The sequence below is a fragment of the Trichoplusia ni genome, chromosome 5 (genome assembly GCF_003590095.1).
Source record: "Trichoplusia ni isolate ovarian cell line Hi5 chromosome 5, tn1, whole genome shotgun sequence".
NCBI lineage: Eukaryota > Metazoa > Arthropoda > Insecta > Lepidoptera > Noctuidae > Trichoplusia > Trichoplusia ni.
Window position 1 is genome coordinate 7563498 of NC_039482.1, and position 22443 is coordinate 7585940.

The window sequence follows — 22443 nt, forward strand, 5'->3', positions numbered from 1 at the left end:
TTTAGAAAAATAAATTAAAAAGCTGTTTTACTTAAGTTGACATTTTGAAATCACATAACAACATTATTAAATGATGTAACGGTTTACTCACGCGTATTTATCGCGGGTGCCCGACTAGTTTCGGACCCAACCGGAGTCCTTAATCATGAGCTGACGCGGCGGGATCGCGATGATGAAACCGTTACATCATTTAATAATTAATCAATCTCACGATAGTTATTATAAAAACACATAACAACATGACTTAATGATGAAAGAAACAACTAATATTCATCGGTATAATATTTGACAAAATAATGTCCACTATTGTCAATTCAGAGGAGAAAATTGGTAGTGTCAGACTCTTACCGACTAAACCTGAACCGCTGCTACGTCTGCCGCGTTTTGCCCGGTGCGTAGCAATGCGTTTCAATTCTGTATTGCCTTTCCTAAAAAAACATAAAACAGGATTTATGCCAAAATTATATTTTGTAGTACTATTGAGTTGTGGAAGGCTTGGATTATGTAAATGGGAAATTAACGCGATCATGTTGACAGGTTACCTTTGTCAAAAAGTCTAGCCAGCAAAGCTGAACTCTATTTCAAATTAATCATTTATGTAATTTTGACATAAACATACAACGCCTTAACTTCAAACTTAGCGTACCTAGTTACCGCCGACTGAAGCATACCTGTAATACGAATTGTTTGTAATATTGAATAAAACACGATTTAATTATACTGTAGTTTTTTTATTTAGTCATGTCTCAGAGTAATTAGTAACACATTTAAGTAAACTTAACGGAATTCTTGTTGTATTTTTAGTTTTCTGACCTTTTTTCTATCCACTAAAAGACACTGAGTACTATGTAGTATATTAATTCGGATACATTAGTTATAATTAAGTAAATAGATTCCTAGCTAGATGTTAGCAAATTATGATGTACCCTTTAAAGTTACTTACCTACTTATAACTTTTCATAATAAATGCATTGGGAAATAACATTATCGAAATTACAAGAACTTAAACCTACAGAAATCATTTTAAGAGTACTTAACACACGTCGGTTCTCGTAACAATCTTTTAAATCACTAACAAACAAACAAGTACGTAGGTAGGTAGTACGTAAGTACCTAAGGTACCAAATTTCTATAGATATCAATACACACGGTTCACACATTTTGCTCATTTTACCAGATCAAGCACGTTTTACTCAACTCATGCAAATCCTTACCTTATTTACCTACTCCATGAATTAAAATCCATGTGAGAACCGTGTGTAACCTAATGTCGTAAGTACTAACTAATTTTGTCATGGAAGAAGGGTTGAGAAGCCGTTTTCCTGCAATCACTAGTATTTAATACCTATTTTACATTTATCTGGTAACCCTAGCTACCTAAATAGCAAATTTCATAGGTAATTCAAGGAAACTCCGGGCGGCAGCGGTTGAATTTAAAATACATGGAGGACTGAACGTAGCATAAGCTATAGAGTTCGACCAACTCGAATAAGTAGCCACTATTGTCGCCACGATACCTATAGTCATCACTATCAAGGCTAAAACAACATCATACCATTTGATAGCGTACTCGTTCTCTTCAACAACATATTGTATAGTCGTCATCGACGTATCAGAAAAAGTTTTATAACCATTTTCTAAACCGTCAGTTATAAGCGGGAATTTTGACAGGTCGCCATTAGTTCCGCCATTTTGGTAACCGTTTATTTTTTTCGTGATCTTATGGTATCCATTGCAAGGACTACTCGAAACCATTTTGGATTTGATGTAGCACAGTTTGAGGAAAAATACGGGTGGACAGATGAACATAAGGGGCCCGGTTAACGTTGAACCAACTAGGCCCATGACTAGATCGAATCTTGGAACGGATTCGGCCAGGAATACAGCCATGGCCACAATACTGGATCTGATTAGACAACGTTTGAAGCAGAAGTCTGAAACAATAACACTGTATTAATATTTGAAAATAGTACTTTATAACATTTCCTAGTAATATAAACAAGTGCTTACCTCTGGAGATCCTTAATAAGTCTTCTATGTGCTGGAACAGAGCGGAGTGGCTGACGGCGCTCGACAAACACAGCTGCAGCGTCACCAGCAGAGACATCAGGTATAGCGGGATTGATGATGGGATACCTGGAGCAAAATCTCTCATGTTATTAACGCATTGCGGAAATAAACACTTTCTTAGCATTAAAATGTTCTTTAGATAGTAGTTCTGTTCTATAGCAAAAGGCAAAAAAATCCGTCACAAAATTTCGAAAAAACAAAAAATTCTAGCGGACTGCGTCCCACAGCTGGACAAAGGCCTCCCCCGAATTCTTCCACGACGACGAATAATTTTGAATACGTATTTTTCATTTTGTCACACCACTAAAAAGCTAGAAAGATGATAAAAAGTATGGTAGTCAGGGCTGGTAACAGCACTTGCTAGGAATAAGGCTTACTGGTAAGTGACGTCGGTTATTTTTTGTTTAGGTTTAGAAAATTTATGATTTTGCAGGTGGCAATGAATCGGTTGCGCTGGAGAACAAATGGAGAGGCCTATGTCCAGCAGTGGACAGCTATAGGCTGAGGTGATGATGATGATAAAAAAAAATACGTAGTACTTTTTTTTACAAATACCCTATCACTAAATTCACAGGGCAATTCAAGAGGTCAAACAATGCAAACTCGTTGTGCTAACATAAGACTCACTCTGCAATATATTACTGTCGAGGTCGTTCCCGTAGCGCGCGGCGGCCAGCACGGTGGTGACGGCGAACATGAGTCCCGTCGCGCCGAACCCGCCCAGCACCGCCATGTTGATCTTCTTACTGTCTTTCATGTCCACCTGCAGGGTCAGCAGCATGGGGTGGATGTCGAACTGAAAACAACTGAATATATAAAACAAGGAAATATATACCTAAAACACAGAGGCACTCTGGTAGTGACAACTAGCTCAAGTCGAAGATCGGAGGGTCGAATCCATTCCATGCACACATCAATGTCATTTCATATGCGTCTTATTTATTATCACTTGATAAAAACGGTGAGATAATAAACCGTGATATAATGAGCGCACCTAAGATTTTTCAAGTAATTTGTTGAAATATGAAAATATTGAACCTTATTTTAGTACTTATTTACTTTTTATAGTTTTTGACAATCTGACTGTCTGTGTCTTATGTTTTAAATTCTCTCAAAATATAAACTACGTTTTTATTTTCTAAATACTTTCTTTTATTAAATATAACAGGTTATGGGCCCAGACCACCTGTACATTGCGTAAAAGTGAAGTAAAAAGTATAAAAACGGTGTAGTTCCGTATATTACATCAAAACTCGGCACGCGTTTTCAATATTCTTCATTAGCAAAAATGGCGTCGAATAATACGATGGCACTGATTGAAAAGCTAACAGGAAGAGAAAACTATCCTACGTGGCGGTTTGCGATGCAAACCTACCTTGAACATGAGGAATTGTGGTGCTGTGTCACCGCAACAGACAGCTTTGATCCCAAACTCGATACAAAAGCAAAGTCAAAAACTATCCTATTAGTACATCCCACCAACTATGTACACATTCAAGAAGCCAAAACAGCAAAAGAAGTCTGGGATAACTTAGCCAAAGCTTTCGATGACAAAGGATTAACACGCCGAGTTGGTCTGTTGAGAGATCTGATTAATACATTGAAAAATTGTCTGAACATTGAAGATTATGTTAACAAGATTATGACCACTGCTCATAAGCTAAGGAACATAGGTTTCGAAGTTAATGATGAATGGCTTGGGACCTTATTACTGGCAGGTCTACCAGAAATGTATCAACCAATGATTATGGCACTAGAAAGCTCCGGTGTGACTATAACGGCTGATTCAGTGAAGACAAAGCTTCTGCAAGATGTGAGAAACTCTGAGTCTAGTGCTTTATATGTGAAAAGCAAGGGAAATCAGCGTGTCAAACAAGCTCAAGTTAAAATTGGTAAAGGTCCAAGGTGCTATGTGTGCAATAAGTACGGGCACGTAAGTAAATATTGCCGAAATAAGAAAAAGGAACAGAAGCCCAACGGGAACACAGATTCCAGTTATGTTGCCGTGTTGTCTGCTACAATGAACAACGACAATAATTGGTACATTGATTCTGGCGCATCAATGCACATGACAATGAACCGTGACTTGCTTTATGATGAAACTACCCCTCTGATTTCCACAATAAGGGTAGCTAATGACAATAAGCTAGTTGTGAAGGCCTGTGGAAAGATAGATATCAAAGTTGTCAATGTGCAAGGCAAGGTAGAGACTATCAAGGTACAGAATGTTCTGTATGTTCCTGAGTTGGAAACCAACCTTCTTTCCGTCAGTCAGATTATAAAAAATGGTTGTCAAGTGGAATTTGACAAAGGAGGTTGTAAAATCCTGAAAGAAAATAAACAAATTGCAGCTGCTGATGTGATAAACAATATGTACAGGCTGGTTACACATAGTGTTCCTGCATACATATCTGCTTCAGCAGTCGATCCTTTTTTATGGCATCAGAGAATGGCACATTTAAATTTTGAAGACTTGAATAAACTATCGGAAAGTGCAGGACTCAAATTAGAAAATACAGATAAAGTGATATGCATCTCATGCATTGAAGGGAAACAGACAAGATTTCCTTTCCCTTCGGAGGGTTCCAGAGCTCAAGCAAAGCTAGAACTTATTCACTCCGATGTCTGTGGTCCAACGGAGATACCGTCTCTTGGAGGAGCTCGCTACTTTCTTACTTTTATTGATGATTTTACCAGGAAAGTATATGTATACTTGATAAAAAGTAAATCTGAGGTATTCGGAAAATTTAAAGAATTTAAAGTATTAGTTGAAAATCAACTGGTTTTGACAATAAAAACTCTCCGCACAGATAATGGGACTGAGTACTTAAGCAATGAATTTCAAGCTTTTCTCAATTAATTGTTTTGATCACACTCATTGGAACGTAGTCAAGAAAATAATGAAATATTTAAAAGAAACCATCGACTATGGCTTGTGTTACACATCATCCCAGCAGAATAAAGTTGAAGGTTATAGTGATGCAGATTTTGCTAAAGACATTGACAGTCGAAAATCATTAACTGGGTATGTGTTTATAAAAAATGGAGCTGCTATAACATGGGCTACGCAACGCCAACAAAGTGTTGCTTTATCTACCACAGAGGCAGAATTCATGGCTGCTTGTTCTGCGACAAAAGAAGCTTTGTGGTTAAAAAGATTGTTATTAGATATTGGTGAATTTAATCAAGATTCTATATACTTAAACATTGACAATCAAAGTGCAATTTGTTTGATTAAAAATGTGGATTATCACAAACGATGCAAGCACATTGATGTAAAGTATAATTTCATTAAGGGAAAGTACAATGAAAAACATATAGATTTAAATTATGTTTGTACCAAAGAACAAAGTGCTGACATATTCACCAAAGCTCTGTCTAGAGACAAGTTCCAGTACCTTAGGAGTAAAATTGGCATGAAGAAACTAAAATAATTATTATTTTTGTACTGAGTTTTCAAACTTAGTTATGTTTCATGCTTATGTTTTATGAGTTCAGATTTCTGTTTATATTCTACTGTGTATTTAAGTCAAAAGGGTTCAAATTTGGTGAGAGTGTTGAAATATGAAAATATTGAACCTTATTTTAGTACTTATTTACTTTTTATAGTCTTTGACAATCTGACTGTCTGTGTCTTATGTTTTAAATTCTCTCAAAATATAAACTACGTTTTTATTTTCTAAATACTTTCTTTTATTAAATATAACATAATTTCAGGGCCTACAGTCCCGTCAAACTCTGACAAGGTTAATCATACAAAAAGATTAGAATGGGGTGTGTCCCATTCTAATCAAGCAAAGACTTTAAGTATCCCGGGTCACATCCATATATTATATTACACCCAGTGACTTGTGATGACGAAAATTGCAGTTCATGATTGAAGAAAATTACACCAAAAGCTCTATTGAGCCCAAGTCTTTAAACAATGGTGTTTCTTAAAGATTTTTCCGACATATCATCAAAAATCAAGTTGAAAACGGTACTTATACAGACATTTCTTTTATCAAACGATAGTCGGGAAAAATGAAAAAAGTTCAAAGTATTATTTCGTACACTTACCTGAAAGGCTAAAATCCCGTATGCTATAAGGAAGTCCTCCAACTCGGGCTGTCCGTCGAACACGCTGCCTACTGGAGCTGCTGATGTGGTGTCCCTGAGAATGCAGGTCCACGTAGTCACAGCCACCGTCGTCACAATGAACACCGATGTTATAGCTATAGGCCTGGAAAGAAGTATTTAAGTAGGTTACAAGCAGCAAGTTAAAATATAAAATACCGTACAAGTGCGAGTTAAATTCGCGATCCTGAGGGTTACAAAAAAATAGGCCAAACGTTTTCACCCTTTAGATGCGAAACCTTAAAGACTAAAATATCTTCACTCAATACCTACAGAATACTTTGATTTTCTTGCAAAATTACGCAATTGCAAGTCCTGTTATTATTACTTTAAAACTAAAGTTTTTATTAAGTGTTCGGTGTCAACTAGTTACTTCCTAAGCTAAAAATCAAAGATATCGTTGCAAACTTCTTCTTTTAGTTACTTATTACATTTTCTACATTACATCGTTTTTGTCATTTTGTCATTTTTTTTAAGGACACCCTGTACACAACGTAGTTGCATGCACAACACAAGCCCTATAAATAAGTATTCGTAGATCAAACCAATGCTTGTCTTACGCGGGGATCGAACCCACGACACAGTAGCTTTGGCGCTGTGACCTTCACCACTCGACTATCCGTTCAGTCAAACGACATGGCCGAAAGTCAGCAATTTTGGAACGCTTGGAAGCATCAGAACTTTTCATATAAGTTTCCAGCACTTACTTCATATCCTTGGGCGATCCGAGCCACATGACGGGGCACAGCAGCAGCCCGAGTATGGCCATCCACACGCAGTACGTGATGCCCACCTCTCCACCTGAGATCTTCCACCAGAAGATCTGTAACGTTTGTGCCGCTGGATACGACAGTGAAAGATTTACAGTATAGTAAATTTGGTAAGCTGGAAATAGCAGAATATTTAAATAAATATTCTAGAAGCATCTAAATTCAAAAACTAAGAAACGACGAAGATCAAATTAAAATTAAAGGTACATTTTCAACCGTCTTCGAACAGAAAGAGGTTCGCAATTCGTCCATATAATTATTTTTTATGTTTGTTAGGTACGTCAGAAGTAGTCGGAACTTCGGACTAGATGAACCGATTTTGTTCATTCCTTTTTCAGTTTAAACGCGAAATAGCTGCCATTTGGTCCCAATAATGTTTTCAGGGTTTGCTTAGTATTTTTTAAATGAAGTCGCTTTTGAAGTATGTAATATTAATCGTGTGTGTAATAAAAAATACTGCTGTTGGAGTAGTCACACAGATCGCTCACCAATTATAAAGTTCGGTACTCCTGATCCGAAGATCGCTGCGTCAATAAGAAACGTCACCATCCTCTTTGCCGGCACACCGTAAGCTAATTCTGCTATCGCCGCATAAGGGAACCTAGAATTGGAAAATGATCTTACACAAATTCAAACAAAATGTCAGTGTCGGAATGGGAAATTATTATTATTTGTGTCGGTATCAAGACCAAGATCAAGAATACCAAAAATCAAATACACGTGTGTCTGTTTTTAAATACAATTACCTAACATTTTTTTTAATTAACCACAGCTGCAGCTATAACCACTATAGTCAGAACCCTAGCTGGAGAAACTCACACTAGTTTTAAAAGCGCGATTGGGTAAGACCTGTTTAACTTGAGATATCTTCCATAACCTACATATTTTTAGTATTGGTCATAAACGTTACTTGTTGCTACCTGTTCTTTTCCTTTATCTGAGGGCTGATCTCTTGCGCTAACAGCCAGCTCCTGCCCAGGAGGACCGCTGTGTACAGCTGGAGACCGAAGACGCCCAGGACCAGAGGTACGGCATATATACCTGTGAAAAAATAAATATATATATATCATGTCTCTTCGGTTGATGGTTATATATACCTGGACTTTCAACAATGAGCAAATATGTATTTAATAAACGCTTCTGTATTTAGTGAGGGGTCTACAGTAAAAATATTGCTGTTTTGTTTAGCCTTAATTTGAGCTGATCAAACAGCTTGAGGCAGAGAGAGAGGGAGAATATTTTTTGTATGTTATGTAGGCCTTAAGGAACAAATGCAATTTCATTATCACGAAATACGAGCTTACTATATAAGACAAGATTAGACTAGACTAAATAATCATCTTTTCCATTCAAGTGTATATATCTGGCAGATTTGTCTTAACCGATCCACATCCAAGATTGAATTAGATAGCTTACTTCATTAGGATTACAAAAGCTCTTTTAGAAATGTCTTAACACCTACCACACATTATAACGCTTTTGGGCAGGGTAATGACTGGGAAGACTCCAAACAGGTCGATGATACACAGGATTGTGAAGAACACGCTGAGCCCGCCGGTCGTCTCCCCGACGGTGTAGTCGTGGTGGCTCATTACTAACGTCGGCTTGCTGTACGTCATTTCCGTCATTGCGAAATTAGCTGAAAGATAGAGAATTTTGTCCAAATATTGTACGACCCCTTTACTCGTTTTTGATAGTAAGTAAGTAACTATGGTGAGAAAGATTCTTTAGGGTGAATTTCAACAGGTCCAAAAAAATCTTCATTTCCGTGGATTTTTTATTCTTCAACTTTAGAACAATAAAAAATAGTGTTTTCTCAAGTTTTCGATCAGATATGCAGTTTTGCTTAATATCTAGCAGATAGCTTAAAAAACTAACGAGATATACAAGATTGAAAATTCCGTGCCACGGCGATGAAACATGCATGCACGGCAATGAAACAGGCGTCCATGGCAATGAAATGTTATTATAGTGTACAAGAATATTTAAATGATAAAGTTAATCATTGAAACAAAAATAAATACTATTAATTTATACGCAATAATAATAGAATATAATGTGTAAAAATCCAGTCACACATGATATTATTTTTATAATATAACTATAAATAGATACATTCCTGTCTAGTGGCGAAACAAACATAAGTCACGGAAATGAAACACGTGGCCACGGCAATGAAAGGAAACTGTTTTACAAGGCACGGCGATGATATTTTTTTCATTCCCGTGTATTTTTTTTCATTGCCATAGCAAATTTTGTCCACGGAAACCACGGAAATGAGAGCACGGCGATGAAAATCAAGGGGTATAATTCAATTTACTAAAAAACTGGTAATAATTCACAGTAATGAACACTTTACAAATAAGCTAAATATAAATGGCATTGTATTGAATGCTCAATCGAGATTAAAAACTTATTGAAATAGAAGTTAGACCTATCCACGGCGATGAAAGAAAAAATGTCCAGTACCAAAAAAATTGAATACTTTTAATTATAGCTCGAAAACGCAGGCACGTACACACGTCGTTCCTTGTCTAGCCTTTCGACGTTACTTATATGCAACGTTTAACGCAAAACGGGAGCGACGCAAAACGTTAGAATATGCAATATTCTCAAATATGTTTAGGACATGGCGATGAAAGGTAGTTCTGGGACAAATGGTTTTTTATTAACCATACGTTGTATTGTGTAAATATTTGAATAAATGTATTCCGAGTCAATACTCTAACTATTCACGAACCAAATAAAACTAAGTTTTAATATAAATAACGATACATTTTTGATCAATGATGACTTTAATACATCAAGGTGAGTCGTGGACAAACACGGCGATGAAAGATTATGTGGTTTAACTTTTTTTTTTGGAAAACCTATTAATTATATTAATAAAATATTTAGTGCTACAGATAGATTTTTATGTCATCTACCTAAAAAAAAATGTTAGAACATTATAACAATGCTTTTTAGTACCGATTTCATCGATGCCACGCAATTTTTGGGTCCGGGAAATTCACCCTTTATTAAATGATGTAACGGTTTACTCACGCGTATTTATCGGGGTAGCCCGACTAGTTTCGGACCCAACCGGAGTCCTTAATCATGAGCAGACGCGGTGGGATCGCGAGTCTAACTGTTTGACTCGGCTACCCCGATAAATACGCGTGAGTAAACCGTTACATTATTTTACTCGTGGAATTCCTTTATGTTAGAGGACTTTCTGAAGTGGTTTCCTTGAATGTGATTTTTGCCGAATGTGTAATAAGTAAAAAAACTAGGTACCTATTCTATCAATTTATAGAGAGAATGAGATAATTGAGAGATTGCTTTCGTGTAAGCGAGATAGCGTACTAAACCATGTAGAGCGACAACAACTGTAATAGTCTACTAATAGTGTACTAATCACTGTAATAGTGTACTAGTCTACAACTGTAATAGTCTTATTTTAAGTGTTGGATGTTAACTGTAGGTGGGTAATCTTTTCTTCTAGCCGACTGTAGAACCCTAGTGAAAATCAAACATTTATTTTTAGTAAGGCGGGGGAATCCTCATGGAATCCTTGAGGAGGAAAGCGGATAGTATCAGACTCTTACTGACTAAACCTGAGCTGCCGTGCAACGTCTTCCGTGTTTTGGCCGGTACGTTGCGATGCGTTTACAATTCTTCAGGCACCGACCGCGGTGAACAGTGTCATTTACACCGTACTAAAAAGTGGATCAAAATCCGTACTGATTTTGATGAGTTCGGGTGCTTAAGTTGCAAGTAAGGCACCACGTGCGTTGGGCAAGAAAAGCAGAAAGAATGTGGTGGTATAAACCGGTATAAGTCCGGCGGTAAACGAAACTTGCATGACCCAGCAAATCCGCTTAGGAGAATTCCCGATTAAAAGAGAACAGTAGAGTCTATGTCTCACACAGTAAAATAATTCTTCATAGTTCCACGGTGTTAAGGACGTGGTAGGTAAATAATGATAAAAGTTTTTATAAAATTAATTTCTTCGCTCGCCGGTACCCGGCGAAGAGTCGGTCGTAAGAGGATATAACTGGATCTCTTTTTAAAGAGACAAGAACACTATATTCTGTAGCATAAGTACGTAGGTACTCACTATTATAGTAAATTAATTCATGGTAGCCTTTACCATAGTTACCTCGATTCCCTTCATTATGAAGTACAAACTTAAAAGGATTCCTTCAATCAATAACTTTTACTTTCACATAGCACATTTTGTAATAAAAACTCTTTTGAAAATTTCTCTAGATCTTAAAAACAATATATCACAGACAACTATTGTTTTTCAATTTCATATTTGGAACACCGTATTGTCAGGAGCGTGCACCGCGGAAACACAATAGACTGGCGACTTCAATTGGGCAAGTTATGAACTGAGTACAATCGAGTACAAAACACTTTTCTATTTATTTCCCTAGTATTAATTTGAGGCACCAGTTTATATCTTTTTAGTGGTTTTATACTAAGGAGTGATTATACAAGAACAGATTTACGATGGTGAGCTTGACTGAAGTAGTTTTTCTATGTTCTTATGTGTATTTCTTAATGTTACATTATTAAGAGCTAGTTTCCATCATAGGTAGTATGTGTGTGTATACTTGATACGTCTTCGCGCCCAAACAGCTGAAGCCTTTTCGATGAAATTTGGAATGGAAGCTGTGCACCTTTCACTTAGGCTACTTTTATTCGACTTCGTTCCGGCGTTTTTCTCCGAAAGCCTTACCGCGGCCCCGGTACACGAAGGGCAAAGAAAGGATCATGGATGAGTTGTAATCAGAAAAAGTCTGACACTTATGTCCGCTCAACCCAAATAGTCATCAAGATCATTTGATGAAAACCCATCCGAAAAAAAACCGACTTCGTTAAAGGAGGGTTATGTTTTGTAACTATGTATAACCGCCATCCAGGTGGCTAGCGTTGCCAGGTCGCCAAACCTAATAGCCGGACAGACCAGCCAGTTTGGCCGGACATTTGGTTAAGAAAGCCGGACACCCTATATTATTGAGGATTTATTATGTAAAATCAGGTCTTTTTGATTATTAAAATAAAAACTTTTTCTCTTTGAGTTGCACAATAAAATTAAATTCAAGGTAATTAAACATTTATGAACAAATAAGATCTTTTTAACTAAAAAAAATAACTTTACCATTTTACTTATCGTAAAAAGCCTAACAAAAGCCGGACAAGAGGGACACCGTTTATTTTAGCCGGACATGCAATCAAAAAGCCTAACTATGTCCGGCTTTATCCGGACGCCTGGCAACGCTACAGGTGGCAAAGCCGCAAACATAAAATTACAATACTTTAGGTAGCTTAGAACTTGTTGCGAGCTTTTTATTTCAAGATTCTAGATGTTCGCCCAGTTGTATTTTTTGTGCTTGATTTTGACCTTATGCAAGTTATGACGAGGCCAGTAATAAATAATATTTAAATAGGTACAATTGAAAAACTATCAACTAAAAATACAGAGCATTAGGTGAAAGTATTCTCTTACCTTACTTGAGGAGACAAGTTCCTATTCCCGCTTTAATAATTGATTAACAACCGATAAATACATATTTAAACGAAGATTAAATCTTTAAGAACTTACCCATTATTTAAACTATTATTTGACTAGAACACAAATAATAAAACAATCAACTTTATTTTTGATTACATGACTTATTTCGAAAAAGTTTCAAATAATTGCACTTTTATTAAGTATTCCTTAAAATAAATTTTTAATCTTACGACACAGGCACACAATAACATCAATGACTTCTAAATGGGTTCTTATTTTTAAATTTTAAAACCGAAAGCAAGTCTGGATGACCTTCGTTTAGCGGCGCAAGTTTTTTAATTTATTTTAGTCTAAGAAGTTTTATCATGGCTTAGGTTTTTTAGGTTCAAAATTGTATGAGGTAGTATAATTTAAGAAAGGAATTAATCAACTGCCTTTTATTTAAATAAGTAGCCTAGATATTTTTGTGTTAGTTTTTCTTTGGTATTGGTCTGCGGCCTCTCACATTTAGGCTACACCTACATGCAAACTTCTTTTTTATTAATAATGCATATATACGAGTATTATAGTGAATTTAGGTGCCGATAAATGTCGTCGTTCTAGCGTAACATAGTGATTTTTCTGTGGTATTTTTGATCTGTGAATGTAAAATTGTTTCCAAAGTTAGGACTGGATATTTTGCAATATTTAATAAATAATAAAACCACTCTGAATTTAATGAAACAAGTGACTTTTCAGCTTTGACGTCATCGGCAAATGTTTGACGCGCTTTTCGAGAAAAAATAGAACTAAAAGCTTTCAAAAATCTTTATTTGCATAAAATGTAGTAAAAGAGGCAGAACAATTTATAAATAATTAATGAAAAAAACACATGGTAAGCTCAACTTTACATAAATAGTATTCAAAATTATTGTAATCTATATCTATACTCTATACTAATGTATAAAGCTGAAGAGTTTGTTTGTTTGTTTGAACGCGCTATTCTCAGGAACTACTGGTCCAAATTGAAAAATTATTTTTGTGTTGAATAGACCATTCATCGAGGAAGGCTTTAGGCTATAAACCATCACGCTGCGACTAATAGGAGCGAAGATACAATGGAAAATGTGAATAAAACAGGGCAGGTATAAATCATAACTTAGGTATATCTTTTACCCACGGGAACGAAGTCGCGGGCAAAAGCTAGTATATTATATATTTATTCTAAAACAGGGTACCTGCAACCCGTTTCGAAAAATGTTGAAATGAATGGACCACGTTCGGAGTTTGCATAAATTAGCCATAAACACACATCTATACCTACGTTAGCTTAATAATATTCATTGATATGTAATTAATTATTATTTTTGCATGTAATTATGTTATTAAAAAATACTAGAATTTTTTGCAAGGTCGTTCAGATAGATTTGTGCTTATAAATCCAAATATATCTGACTAGCTGACAGGCAGACTGACAAATTGTTGGCCTTCACTTCCTTAAAAAAACGACATCACTCTCTAGTTTATGTTTGGCTAGCAAGCTTTAGCGCCTTCAGCTACTTTTTAGAGTCCTAGTTTGGCAAGATAGAGACATCGATTTTGTCCGGATGCGTCTGGGACATTGATGATGTCCCGCAGATTAAGAATTCTGAGTCTGAGTCTTCTGACCCGATTTGTGGGTGTGGCAAAGATGTGGGCCCTGAACATATTTTCTTATTTTGTCCCCTCTATGTTAGTTTTCCTATTCCTTCGTTTCCCTAACTTTTGTAAATACCTATTGTCATTTGCCATTAAGTGCTAGAAAAGAAGAAGTGCCATCACCTTCAAATTCAAATTCAAATTTATTTATTTGTTAAACATAGGTGGTACACTTGGTGGAAAATTACATTTTAGTTGCACTATGATTCACCTTGGAAGGTATACAAATATGGTTTTACTATAATAATCAAATTAATACATGCAGCTTCATTTCATACATATTACATGATAATATCATTAATTTATTATATTATAGTATAATAATCATCATATTAATATTGCTAGCTTTTAACGTGGCATTGGTTATTTGAATCTCGTCACGTGTTTAATGTACCTAATCCAAAATTCGTATTTAAGTAAATACCTACTTAAAAATGTTCTATGATAAGAATCTTTTACCCAGCAATATGATGTTTACTTGTAGGCTCAAATTACTATTATCAAAACAAATAGGTTTAAGTAAATAGATCCGTACTCAGTGGAACTTTAACCTGCCTAAGAATCTATAAAAAAAAACAAACCATGAAATCATACTTCGAATACTAATTAAATAAGTTTTGATAAAATATTTTCACCGTCAAAAAGACTCTCTTAATCACTTTCCTACTCGACTGTACCAATATACAGGCCACTGTAATTCAATACGCGTAACCAACGCGGCTATTGCGAACGTTGACATGGTGTCGCGTACATGTACTGTCTATTTTCATCCACTTTCCAATAGAAGTAGGTAACCAATTAAATTAATATCTTATTAAAAATAAGATTAAGAAAAGAAAGAAGGAAAAAAATCAGTTATCTGAAGATTTACATTTTTTTTTCTAAAACGAATACTAATACTTACGAATTTATTACCTTATGATTCAGTACTTTTACCTAGGGTTTTTTGACCAGTTATTCGTTGTTACACCCTATTTGACTAGAGGAATGGCATTAGACCAGAAAAACTATCGCAAAGCCTAGACTACTCTCAAGCCGTGATGGGTTTGGCTTCCAGCCTTGCCGAATTCAGTTAAATGACGTTCGAGGAGTCTTTAAGCACCAAGTAGTAGTATTGATTCATGTATCTAGCATTATATAATACTTAACGAAGTGCTGTGCAGTCCCGGAAAAGCAGCCTATGATTAGAATCTAAAAATACCGCGAATTGAAACGAATTGTGATATTCAAAGTCTGTGATAATACCATGTCCCATAATTATTCTCTCTGAAAGTTTCCTGTGGTAGGTAACCTCTTTTCGTCACAGAAAATGATCATGTGTTAAGTATAAAGAAATAATTAAAAAAATTGCAAACCATTCGCCATCTAGCCACTGTAAGAGGCGAAATGCGGCAATCAGTTTATTAACACGTGCCACTAGATGTCGCTGAAGTCTTCTATTCTATACATACCTACATTGTGTAAAGGCCAAATGCCCCGTGAGTCCGTTCGTGAGCCCGCGGTAGACAACTACGTTCCGAGATACGTCGTGCGTATTTGAAGTTTTCTATGCGTATACTCCAGGTGAGTGTAGCTTATGATCGTTGTATTCTAGTTGTCTTCCAGCTAGTTCATAACGCATTCATTTTCATAAAGTGTTAATTAGCAACAATAGGTTTTAATTAATAAAACACTCGAGATCAATAATTTATATCAACTACCGCGCATGCTCCGTTCTACGTGCTGATCAATACATATGCAGTTGACAGACTGAAGTAGATGGCGTAGCTGCTTTGAACGTTTCCTTCCTTCCCTTTCTCGCTCCTTTCGTGACATTTTAGCGAAACGTCGGTTTCGTTTCCTATAAAAATTTATCAAAAAATATCACATTAGGGCATGGTCGGTAAAGTTTTTAACACGAAACACCGCGTTTTAAATTCAATAACCGTGGTAAAGTTTTTTTGTGCCAAGTGCAACTAAACAATCAAGATTCCGCCGATAATTCAAAGCCTACCCAGTGGGTGGCTTATTTTGGTAAGTTTCAGCATTCATTATTAATATTTAGTAGCATTATACATATATTTATACATTTAGCCATATAATTTACGCTTTAAACCACCATTGTGGCTCAACGTTTACTTTTGAGGTTCATTTTAATTGATAGTTCAATTTGCTCATATTTTTTATTGATCGTATTTACTGACTGAAACAGTGTTATGTCGCGTCATTTTGCCTTGAAAACTCGGTCAGATGGGGTTCGGTGTCAGCGTTTAGTCTAGAAGAGCACAGAACACCTGATTCACGTTGGTTCGTGTGACGGTATTTACGTCACAGCATATTGTTCTAGATAGTGATAACGCACGGCTATTGTGAAACGAACACTCTTTTACCATATAAATGAGTAATCAAGCGACAACGCTTACAATGTTATAAATAAACTTCGGCAGAATGATAATATTATTCACGTAAGATCGACATATCACTTAAGAATGATATTTCACCATAGACTGATAACACTAGGTATGCCAATCACCAATCACACCTGCTGTACTTATATAAAAACTGAACTAGCTATCTTATCTGAAATTGCTAATTTATTTATAGTTTTACTGATAATTTATCTTAACTGCCTAATTATAATATTTAACTGCATAATAGATTCAAATGAAATACAATATAATTTAACTGAAAAATAACTTGAAACCAGGTTAATTTACACAGCTGACTACAATACTATTATATAAAAATAATTTTACACTAAATACCTTATAAATAGAGAATGTATGCCAATATGTTAATGCCCATCTACATCACTAGGCAAAGAAAGCTACACTGCCTATTCTAGAACTCTTAAATATATCTTAAATTTAAAAAAAGGTTGCAACAAGCCTGTAAATGTCTCATGACTAGCTAAAGATAGACTATTATAATGAAAATTTTATAGAAAACAAGCAAATAAACATTTTATCATCAATTACTTTGTCTCTATATCAGATAGCATTATTCTTGAATCTAGATTTCTATACAGCTATTTTATCTTCTTGGTTTATTAGTGGTATCCGAGAATTATGAAAACAGTACATAACCTATTTATTTATGAATAGTACAGTAAAATCAATCAATTTTTTTAAAGGTATTATTATATAAAATTAAACTGAACAATAAAACAAAAAATGTCACTCAAACATGCACTCATCTGGCATCTATACCTAAACCTGTTTAAGCTGGCTTCTAATTTTAAGCTCCAACTTTAATAAAAATAAATCACACTTTAGTAAATTCATAATTAAAAGATTGCTAATTTTGCTGGTCAAGACGCTAAAACAGTTTTATTTATAAACTCTAGAGTGACATTAGAATGTTTCAAGGAAATAATTGTGTCTTTGTAACTTTAAATAACCTTAAAAGTTATAGATTATCTGTTTGTATTAAATGTATTTTCAAACATTAATATGCAATTTAATCACACCTATTTATACACCAATTACATAACAATACAATGATAAAAATATTCATGTTGATTCACTTGCCAGAAACCTGCAAGCTTGCTTTTTTTCATCTATAATCCTAATCAATAGAAAATATAAAGCCAATATTAATATAGTAGTCAGCTGATTAAATGATCGATATATTTTACATCACAATTACTGAATCCATTTGGTCCTGCAATCCTATTACTATTCCCTCTTTAAATAACAAGGACAAAAATGATGAATATAATCACAGATAATCAATAAGCAATCAATTGTTCCCTTTGAAGGGTACATTGCGTTTTGCACCTCCACGTGCCTCAATAACAAAATTAGGGTTAAAACAAAAACTTACAATATATAGACTTGTAAATACCCTTTTCCACATAATTATGAAGTCTTGAGACACCGAGATATGCTTTTATATTCTTCTCTGCTATAAGATTATACTACTTAATTGTTATATTGTTATTATGTCTGTACAAACATATTATCACTATTTGTGTATTAAATTAATTATAACAGTATTTAAACTTGTATCTTAAATCCTTCTTGCTTATCTATATGTTTTGAGTTATTTATCTGGATTTATTAAAATGCAAACATAAAATGACAATTAGTTCAGAATGTTATTGTGTCGGATCTGGCAATAGCATTTTGGAGTCTCAAGTCTCAGTATTATACAAGGTGGCAAGTGTATGCTTTTTTATCATGTTCTAAGGCCCGTACTTAGCCATGTACGGGTATTGACAGATCAATGAATAACTATGTTATTTAGCTTGATTGCAGACATTAGACTTCAGTGAATTAAAAGTAATGTTGATCTTGTTATTTTTAGACTTTTATATGACTTATAATCACATTTTAATGGCATGGCTTTGTGCATGCGACTTAAATATTTAAGAAAACCCCCAAGGATTAAATTTCTTAGTGCAGGAGACGTAAAAAAATTTAAAGCAAAAATTTCTAATTTAATTTACGATATTAACTCCTGTAACATAAGGAATAATAAAAAAAAAACACGTTTTATAAGTCTGATTTTTCAAGGTTCAGCAGTTTATCACTAACAACAAAAACGAGCATATCATGCAGATTAAACGAATATAAAAATTGATAAGAAAATCACTTTATTATTACATGATTTATTTTTTTTATATTTATTCATTTTCATAAGATTGTTTTATAATACTTGGTCTTAATTCCATTTGACTCTTTTTTTGGGGCCGGCTGATTATAAAATTTGTAAGTGCTATTGGCAATCAATCATGAGCGTCATCGATTCCACGAAAAAATGCATTTTACTTATGGTTACAGAATAGAGCATTTATTAGATTTTTAACTATCCATCAAATTAATTGGTTTTATTAATGTATTTTTTCATACAAATATATTTTAACTAAACAAAAATATTTTTTAAATAAGTAATTCGAACACCATATTATAAATCCAACTATTTCAAATCTAGTCAGAATCAAAACTTAAATGACAAACATAGATACAGAACGATCATAGGTAATTGAATATTCTACGAAGCAATCTGTGTATAATAAGCGTACCATTGCGGCTGTCTGTAAATATTGATCCGTACCGAGTGCAAGCGAACTTTATATGGCGACGATAGCGCCACCACGGCCGCGTTTGAGCAATACGTGAACTAAACTGTAATATGGTAGCTTCGGAACAACCTAAAGTGGCCGCGAGACGATATTTAAGGCAATTTAATATTTAGTACGCAGCTGATTTTAAAAGGTTAAATATTCTTGAAACTAGTTTTGTTAAATTTCTTTGTATGACAGTTTTTGCCATTGGATTGCGCAATCTGGTTTGAAGAATCTTCAGTTCCAACTAATAGAGTGTATGAGACAACGTATTCCATATAAAGCCTAAATTCACGAATACAGATTTACAACTACATTTCTAATCTATCAATTTAATTTTAATCTGCTATCAAATTTAATGATCATGACTGATTGGTTGACCAAAATAATATGTCTATTATCACGACTTAAAACTTGACAAGTGATTGATTAACCTTAACCGGGAAGTTAAGGAGGATAATTTTGCCAACGGTTCTCTTGCGTTTGAGGTTTTAAAAATGGTTTTAGTCGTGTCAGCTGAGCCGAATAGATGAGGCGGTCGTAGGTCCGAAAGTCGGATAGAAAAAGTTCCGTAAGTAGGTTGCAAGATAAATTACTGCTGGTAAGGGCTTTTATGTCATATACTACAAAGTTTTAATTATTGTGAGCAGCTAATTATATCCGATTTAATTGAATACTAGAGCAAGAACATTAATTAAAAATCTAAAGTCTTAAAACTAGATTGAATGTTTTGATTCAGGCTATAAAGCCGACGGGTTAGTACCGATTATCAGCTCACAATGGCAACCCCATTGACTTTGCTTCACAACAATTTCGAACTTCACACTTCACACAATGCCATTAACACTAAATAGTCGATCCTAAATCTAGTAAATGAAGGTATTATTATCTCATTAGGAAAGCAAATCCTTTTCACATAATATTAAAATAATAAATTAAAAACACTGGTTTTGTAAGTCCGTTCCTATAGCCACCTGACCAGCTCTCATTGCATTGAATTGTAACTGAACTTACTTACGTATAAGTACCCTGAAATTAATCCTTCATCAAAATACGTGAATATAGAAAATTATTTATTGCACACGAAATGTGTAGACCTTTAAATGATTTAAAACGGTTAAAATACATAATAGGACAAATATAAAAAAAATAGGTTTATTTATTATATATGTCCGGTAGTGAAATGAAAAGGCGTGTTTATTACTAATTCTATTGCATGTGATTTTGGTAAAAATAAATAAGACTGCCTATATATATCTATGTATGTTTTAAAATATTTACTTATTATAAGCTTATGGATATCTTATGTGTTAAAATAATTTAAGTCCGACATGAGAAATGCCATAATATTTTATTACATTTTTTATTCTCATACCATTTATTAGATTTTTTTTTTATTATTTTAGTCTAGCCCTTAATTTGTATATTTGACTATGGCAACACTTTATATTTGTGTTGTCGTAGATGTATCAAGGCAGAAAAAACTAGCAGTCTATTATTTCTAAATTGTTTTGTTTTATTTCCTTTGTCAAACACGCCTTTTTATTTCTTTATAGGTCCGATTGATTTAAAATGGAAAAGAAACGAGATTCGTTTTTCTTAAAAAGGAAAAAGGAGAATGGCAAACCAGAAAGGAAAGATAAAGATGAGATAGTAAACCGTAAGAATAAGAGACAAGAAGAGTTAGATAAAAACAGAAAAGGTCTTGATATTAAAGAAAAAAAACCTTTTGATAAGAAAGCTTACCGCCTTAAGAAGTACAGCAAGAAGTACAAGCTTGAGCAGTGGGAAGAGCAGCGTAAGAAGAGACTGATTCGGGAATATCGGAAAAACGTTAAAAATGATCCCACCGTAGGATCCTACAAGCCCAAGTCTTTCGACGAGGAGACAGATGGGGCCGACGAAACTGGTAAATACGTTAGACATCCCGACTTAGTAGACAAAGTAGATACAGAAAACAAAACTAACGAAGTCACGATAACTAAAATTAAGAAAGATCCTTTCCACAAAGCAAAGGAGCACTTAAAAAAGGTTAAACAAGAAAAGCTAGAGAAGCAACAACAGATTGAGAAAATTAAGGAGGAAAAAAGACAAAAAATGGAAGAATATAAAAAGAAAAAACAGGAACGGTTTAAGAAACTAAGTAAGAAGACGAAGAAGGGTCAGCCCATGATGACGGGCAGACTGGAACTCCTTTTGGAGAAAATCCAAAGCACAAAATAGATAAATTTGCTCGACAGGGTCAAATAGTAGAATAAAATGAACTTTTAAAATTAAATCGGTGGATCGGGTTTTTGAAATCGATCTATGATAGTGTTAAACTTTTAGTCCTTAAATTAACTGAATAACATCGTTTAGTGTTTAAATTTGTTACATAATGACAAAAAAGCAAGTGGTTAAAAATGAAATCGCTCAATTCTTTGAGTAGTATTAGTGCTTTAGCTCTGGCTAGTTATTTTAATACGCCATTATCTTTGAAATACACACGTGAACATAAGCGATTTACGAAGCAATGTTCACAATCTGATTTACAGTTTCAGGTTTACGATTATAATGGTTATTTACTCAGGTAATGTGTCCTTTTGTTCTTTTTTAATTAGCTCATCGGTGGCTATGAGTGATATGATTTGACTGTTAAAGCCATGAACTTTCTAGTTTTATATTGTCCGTGTATGCGGTTTGTTGTGTCTCGATCAAGGATCGTTGTAACTTTGAAGTTTTGTACTGTGACTTGAATTAATAAAAATTGTGACGCCTGTGAGTAAATAGCTGTATTATTTTTCTTATCTACGTTAAGGTATGTTTCTTTTTATACCTGACTTATTCTACCATTCTGCAGAATGCATTAGTTAATCGTCCATGTTGCGATAAGTTTGGTTACGACACGCGATTGTTCTGAGGTATCTTAATCCAATGTGATTACATCCGTTCGTATACAGCAAACTGGCACTAGACCAAGGTATAGGACAAAGTATTTGAGACGTTTCTGCATATTTTGCTGGTATACTTTGCCAACAAGTCAAACATCGTACAAGTGATACATACCACCCTATAGCTAAGTCAGACGGCAGCCATTTTTGTCATCCGACACCTACCCAAAGATAAGCCGCAATAAAACGATTTCTAAATAGAATTACCGTAAGTCATAATAAACTTATCTGAATTGTAGGCATGTAATAGTCGTCTGATTATACTGATACTATTCAAATGATAAGAATGAATGGGGTTTTCTTATAACAAATTCCAGAAATTTCATA

General features: G+C 34.6%; 2 protein-coding genes across 4 annotated transcripts; one reads left to right on the forward strand and one right to left on the reverse strand.

Moving 5' to 3' along the window:
• Positions 1–710: 710 nt before the first annotated feature.
• LOC113494294 (probable sodium-coupled neutral amino acid transporter 6) lies at positions 711–18519 on the reverse strand. Of its 3 annotated transcripts, none has more exons than XM_026872574.1 (9): positions 17944–18519; positions 8419–8595; positions 7877–7997; positions 7445–7557; positions 6894–7026; positions 6130–6292; positions 2698–2866; positions 2011–2136; positions 711–1934 (listed from the first exon to the last, which is right to left on the reverse strand). In XM_026872574.1, the coding sequence occupies exons 2-9, from the start codon at positions 8582–8584 to the stop codon at positions 1378–1380; spliced, it is 1548 nt and encodes a 515-aa protein (XP_026728375.1). In that variant the 5' UTR covers positions 8585–8595; positions 17944–18519; the 3' UTR covers positions 711–1377. The 3 variants fall into 3 exon arrangements, with proteins under 3 accessions (XP_026728375.1, XP_026728376.1, XP_026728377.1); XM_026872575.1 differs by lacking the exon at positions 17944–18519 and adding an exon at positions 15591–15746; XM_026872576.1 differs by lacking the exon at positions 17944–18519 and adding an exon at positions 10002–10015.
• On the forward strand, positions 15932–21952 carry LOC113494296 (thyroid transcription factor 1-associated protein 26 homolog). The gene is made up of 2 exons (XM_026872580.1): positions 15932–16152; positions 20743–21952. The coding sequence occupies exon 2, from the start codon at positions 20759–20761 to the stop codon at positions 21407–21409; it is 651 nt and encodes a 216-aa protein (XP_026728381.1). The 5' UTR covers positions 15932–16152; positions 20743–20758; the 3' UTR covers positions 21410–21952.
• Positions 21953–22443: the final 491 nt, after the last annotated feature.